Source organism: Anarrhichthys ocellatus, unplaced genomic scaffold (assembly GCF_004355925.1).
Source record: "Anarrhichthys ocellatus isolate YVR2014 unplaced genomic scaffold, GSC_Weel_1.0 scaffold1026, whole genome shotgun sequence".
NCBI lineage: Eukaryota > Metazoa > Chordata > Actinopteri > Perciformes > Anarhichadidae > Anarrhichthys > Anarrhichthys ocellatus.
In genome coordinates this window covers 1-5,984 of record NW_022281000.1, presented here as the reverse complement: position 1 = coordinate 5,984, position 5,984 = coordinate 1, and the positions used below count along the sequence as shown (strand labels likewise).

At 47.9% G+C, this 5,984-nt stretch overlaps 1 protein-coding gene across 1 annotated transcript; it reads right to left on the bottom strand.

The window, feature by feature from the left end:
- Window positions 1-1,052: 1,052 nt before the first annotated feature.
- LOC116377216 (melanoma receptor tyrosine-protein kinase-like) lies at window positions 1,053-5,891 on the bottom strand. The gene is made up of 7 exons (XM_031838801.1): window positions 5,663-5,891; window positions 5,457-5,532; window positions 4,713-4,859; window positions 4,491-4,588; window positions 3,323-3,466; window positions 3,040-3,133; window positions 1,053-2,878 (listed from the first exon to the last, which is right to left on the bottom strand). Exons 1-7 carry the CDS (start codon window positions 5,813-5,815, stop codon window positions 2,529-2,531), a joined length of 1,062 nt encoding a protein of 353 aa, XP_031694661.1. The 5' UTR covers window positions 5,816-5,891; the 3' UTR covers window positions 1,053-2,528.
- Between the last annotated feature and the right edge of the window lie 93 nt (window positions 5,892-5,984).

Sequence of the window (5,984 nt, the reverse complement as noted above, 5' to 3'; positions counted from 1 at the left end):
ATATATATATATATATATATATATATATATATATATATATAATGCAACAACTTACCTCTGCCTGTTTCCTCTTCCCCGGGGTGCTCGATCACCCATTTATAGTTCCAGGAAATACCAACTACAGGAAGCGGGTAGGGGGAAGTGAAGATACGTGTTGCTGTGTTTATTTAGATAGATGATGGTGTTTATAATTTACTTTATTTATAGGCATTATAATTAGATGTTAATTATTATAGATACTTGTGGTGCGGGTAAAATCAGGTAAATATTTATTATACATATATGGTTAGAAATATATTTACCTGTAGATTGCAGGGCTGGTCCAATTAGCTGGACCAGGTGTATATAAGGGTCTCATTTTGTTTGTGTGGAGGATTAGTGGAGGCCACTAGACACTGGTGGCAACGGTGGTGCGATGGTCGACTTTTAAAAATAAAAGAAGCTTCTTCTGAAACCTCTGGGCTCCTGAACTGTTCAGTTGACTCCATGGCCACTGAAACATGTTTACACAGACCATCTTCTCTCTGATGGTCTCTGTTACTGATGGAGGTCTGATCGAGGATCAGGACTACACTGAGACTGGTTCATAGAGGATCAGGACTACACTGAGACTGGTTCATATAGAGGATCAGGACTACACTGAGACTGGTTCACATAGAGGATCAGGACTATCGTGGTTCCTCAGTGTCGTTCTATGGAAGCTGAGTGCCGTCGCTGCTGATGATTCATGTTCACAGACTCGTTCTCTGTGGAGTCTTTTCATCATCGTCCTCCTGATAGAAGGACTTCATGACTTCATGACGTCACAATCATGACTTTCACTAAATATTCATCTCCTGCAGAGATCAGAGGTGCTGAGGCTCTGGTCGGCTTCACGTCGTCTAACATCTCATCGTTCTTCTGTTTACAGCAGCAGCCGCGTCATGTCACACGTTGTGTCTCTGACTCCTAACAACCTCACTTCACACGCCTAGTCTGATGCACTAATGTGTCTGAAGAGGAAACAATATTTAGTAATTCAATGTTGCAACAATAAGTTTGTTTCCATCAACTTGTTTTTATGAACGTTTTTAATCAACACATAAAAACCTGGAAACGCTGTGAGTTAAACAATGCGTATAAATAAACGTGTAGGAAGGTGTTCCCTGCTGTGTGACACTTTCTGGAGCTTTCTAAAGACGAGCAGCAACTAAAGAGACAAACAGGAAGAAGCAGTGGTCGTTAACAGCCGATCACAGCTCCTTCTCCTCAAGTAAAGGCAGAAAAACAAACGTTTCACACTTCAGTACTAACTCGTCACAGCTCAGCTCCACGTGTTTCAAGTGAAACGTTGACAGAAGGTTTCACTGGTTCAAGAAGCTCGTTAATCATCAACATGTGAGCACACTTCATATCTACAGAGTTATTCCAGCGCTCACCCGTCTGTGTGCAGAGTCTCTTCTTCTTCTTCTTCTTCTCTGTTCACCACAACGTTAACAACGTCCACAGCAGGAAACACAAACAGAGAGAATTCCTGCTGCGACATCACATCTGTGACGTCCGATGTCCAACCAAACATCAAACAGCAGATCGTCTGTGAACACGACTGTTCTCCTGGAGTCACTGCGCCTTCACTTCAACACGTCTCACGCAGCGAAGCTTTTAAAACCAGAGCGTCTGACTATTGAGAAGATGGAGATGGAAGCACAGCTCACATTTTAAGATGGGCAGCACGCTGAACACCATGAAGTGATGTCATTTACTTCAGGATGTCATCATTTGGTCTCTAACAAGCAGAAGCTACGTGAGTCCCTCTGGTTATCCTTCACAGCAGCACAGGAACATCTCATAAACGCTGAAACAGCTTTTAAAATATCTAATAATGTGACTGAGTTCAGCTGCAGGGCCGTCTCACCACCAGCTGGGGGCGCCACCGTGCTGCTGGTTCCTGGTGGAGCTGAGGATCCGTCATGTGTCCCTGACTACTGCCCCCCTTCCAGCCTCTGTTATCAACACTACATGACTACCACAGCTCTGGTGAGTCTTCTGCACATCTTCAGACCTCTGCGCACAACGTCCTGGTTCTGGTTCTCCTGTTCTTAGTGTCGACCAACAAACTCAAGTTGATGCTGCTGCAGAGGAGAGGTGGAGTGGAAGAGAAGGAAGGGATTCATTGTGCTTCTTTGTCCATGTCTCCGATGTCTGTCCCGTCCTGCAGCGTCTTTCCCAGACGGACCGATTCAAATCCCTGATCTGGTGAAACTTAAGTGTTTTGTCTCAACAGCTGTGAAACAATGAATGCAGCCCTTTAGAGGTTCAAGGACACAGAGTTAGGTTGGTTTGAATCCCGACAGTAAAAACACTCTCCTCTTCCTCAGTGACTGCTGCCTGAGTGCCGTTGAGCAACGCTTAGCGTGCAGCTTGTGTTCCAGTGTAGCAGAAGATGCTGCTGCTCAGTCAGCCGGTAGAACTTTACATTTAAAATCAGCTAAATGAAATACCGTCCGTGGACTAAAGTTTGGTTTCCACTGTCTGGATGCTGCTGCCCCCTAGCGGACGGGGGCGTACAGTGCAGCACCCAGACCCAGGTACTCCAGGTTCTCCGCCGCCGGGAGGAATAGACCGTTCCCGGTCACAGTGGTGGTGTTAGCGGTGAAGGGCGTGGCCCGCGGCAGGAAGTCGGCCTGGTAGTCCGGATTGTCAAGGCGGTCGCTGGCGGCCAGGGGGAGCGAGCTTTGGGCGGTGTTCAGGTATTCGGGTCCCAAAGACTTCAGGTCCTCCAGCGGGGAGGGGAGCGAGGCGGCGCCCCAGCCCAGGCTTAAGTCCTCGTAGTTGGGATTCAAAACCTCCGACAGCCTGCTGCTCCAGCTGGTTCCACTCAGACTCTGGTTCATGTACTCTGAAAGAGAGGAAAGCGGTTTATTAACTCTTCTTTTATGTCTGTTGGCTTTCATCCAGATCACTTATTCTACCTGTTATATTTTACAACTGTTTCTCTATCATTTGCTCATTCATTCACTCGTTTTCTGATTTGATAAGATGTGATGGACAGATGAGCACCGTGGCCGCTGAAGTCTTCTTTATCCAGCGCGTTGTGAGTCGGATCGGTGATGTAACGCAGAGCGATGCTGTTCTCTCTGACTGGATGACCGTTCTGATGTGAAGACAGAGAAGATGCACATCCTGTTACCACACCACTCGGAGAAAAGGTTTGTCTGCTTTTTAATTCTTTATTCTTCCTTTTATCCTTTATATTTCATCTCCAACTTCTTCAGCAACTCAAACATCAAACAGAGACAAGAGGTCAAAACCACCTCCTGCAGGCTTAAGAGTGTTTGTTTACCGTGGCGTGGCAGGTACGGGTGTCATGATGACCCGCTCCTTTGTAAGGTAGCAGGTACTTGTCGGCATCGACCACTTCCTCCATGTCGTCTGAGCTCAGCAGGCGAGAGTAAAACCTGCTGTCTGTCGGACTGGGGAGGTCGCCCTGAGACAGGAGTCACAATGATGTTCATGTTCATTCTGACAACACAATACTATAACAGAAGTACAACACCAGTACTCAATATGTGTTCTATATGTATTCAATTCAATTCAATGTAGTTTTATTCACATGAAGGTTTTCGAAAAACAATGTTTCCAAAGCATGAAAATCAAAAAGCACAACCAGATAAATGTTCATGGAGCCGCTGCCCTGTGGTCCCACCACTTTCAGGGTTCGGGGGCAATGTGAGCTCGGCGGCAAGAAAGGAAGGGACCAAGATGTGCTGACCCCTGGAGTAGGAGACTGGCTCTGGGGACGTGGAATGCCACGTCTCTGGCAGGGATGGGACCAGAGCTGGTGCGGGAGGTGGAGCGGTACCAGCTACTGTAGATATAGTGTATAATATAACACTGGTGCTGGAACCAAACTCCTGGAGAGAGGCTGGACCATCTTTTTCTGGAGGTGCCCCACTGGATGTAGGGATACTCACGAGCCCCCGGCTGAGAGAATGAGATTGCGGATGCAAGAGGCTGAAATGAGCTTCCATCATAGGATGGCTGGGCTCAACCTTAGAGATTGGGTGAGGAGCTCGGAGTAGAGCCGCTGCTCCTTTATGGCCAGGATGCCTCCTGGACGTCTCCCTTTAGAGGTTCTCCAGGTACGTCCAACTGGTAACAGGCCCAGAGGAAGTCCCAGAACACACTGGAGATTACATATCTCGTCTGGCCTGGGGGTTCCCCATGAGGAGCTGGAAAGCGTTACTTGGAAGAGGGACGTCTGAAACACTCTCCTAAGCCTGCTGCCCCCGAGACCCGGCCCCGGATCAGCGGAAGTAAATGTTTCCAAACTGTCTGATCATGTTTCTTCTTTTCTGTGATGCCAACATGTTCACAGATCTCAGCTGTTTACTTGGCGAGTACAACGTTATTATTATTACTGATGAAAATGACACACATAAGACTCAAGAAGTTGTTATAAACCTCAATGTTCCTGAACTAGAGACTTCACACAGACACACACAGTGTACCTGTACGACCAGGTATCTTGATGGATCTCTAGCCATCTTTGAGAACCCCACTATCAGCTCTCTGAATGTGGGACGACTGGACGGGTCGATCATCCAACCTGGAGAGAGAGAGAGAGGAAATCATGAGGAGAAACATGTCCTCAGCTGGACTCTCAGGTGTTAACTGTCCACTTTAACGCTGACTGCAGTCTTTGTAGTCAGCGTTTAGCTCCGAGCTCTTACATTTCACCATGATCATGTAGACGTCGATGGTGCAGATGGGGGGATGGGGCAGCCGGTCTCCTCTCTCCAGCACCGAGGCCATCTCGCTGGCCGGGATGCCGTCGTACGGCTTGGAGCCGAACGTCATGAGCTCCCACGCCGTCACACCTGCAGACCACAGACCAGAGACCGATCAAACGGACTGGCTCTATAGCAGAGAAGATCTTTTGAGAGGGTGGTGGCGAGACAAAGAAAATGTCTCGAACAAAGTGAATGTTCTCCTGATGTGTGTGTCTGATAAATGCCACCATGTTAGTGTCAGAATGTTGTGGAGATATGTAGCTTGTGAGAAACAATATTGGCGACGATGGAGAGAAAGAATCGTGTTCATGTTGACTTCTCCTGTTGGAGTTAACAGACTCAGGACCTGCAGGAAACTGACTCTCAGTTCTCAACCAGCTCTGATATTAAATCAGCAGTTTGGAGGTAAAACTGGAACGAAGCAGACGACTGACAGAAGATTGTGATTGTGAATGTCACAGAGATGTCAGCTAGAAAACTAGCTGTTGACAGCTGGTTGCTGCTGTTAACCTGTTAGTGGGAAGATCAATAATACACAAACTCCAGCAGTCCATGCTGTTGGTCCCATCTTGTTGTGGAGATGTGAAGAACGTAGAATGGGTCTGAGACTCCTTGAGCAGGAGAATATTAATATATTCCGTCCAGCATCACTGCACAGAGAGCAGGTGGAGGTGGTTGACTCACCGAAGCTCCAGACGTCACTCTGATGTGTGTAGGTCCACTGCAGGATCGACTCCAACGCCATCCACTTAATGGGAACCTGCAGAGACACGAGCATGACCTGAGTGGTTCCTTTTGAAACATCAAAGAAGACGTGAGCATTTTAAGGATCACTTTCATAACTCGGTGTTCTGTAGAGCATCTCCATGGGAACACTGAACAACACACACCTTTCCTCCGTCAGCGTGGTATTCCTTCTCGTCGGCCGTCAGCAGCTTGGCGAGGCCGAAGTCGGCGATCTTGACGTGGTTTGGAGTTTTCACCAGGACATTCCTCGCCGCCAGGTCCCGATGCACCAGGTGACGCTCCTCCAGGTAGTTCATGCCCTGCACGCACGCACACACACACGCGCGCACACACACGCACACACACACAGGAGGAAGACGAGGAGAAGGAGGAAGGAGGTGTGTAACAAATGAAAAAGAGAGAAGTTTCCAACCCTGCACCTTGTGAGCCGGCTGTGAACAGATATTTCATATATATATATAGTCT

Bases quoted from the DNA above. Each gene is read 5' to 3' on its own strand.
- LOC116377216 (XM_031838801.1), bottom strand. From the start codon at position 5,815: ATGAACTACCTGGAGGAGCGTCACCTGGTGCATCGGGACCTGGCGGCG. The intron at 5,533-5,662 runs GTGTGTGTTGTT...GTGTCTCTGCAG, and splicing joins ACCACGCTGACGGAGGAAAG to GTTCCCATTAAGTGGATGGC. The intron at 3,467-4,490 runs GTACACTGTGTG...CTCCTGTCTCAG, and splicing joins CAAGATACCTGGTCGTACAG to GGCGACCTCCCCAGTCCGAC.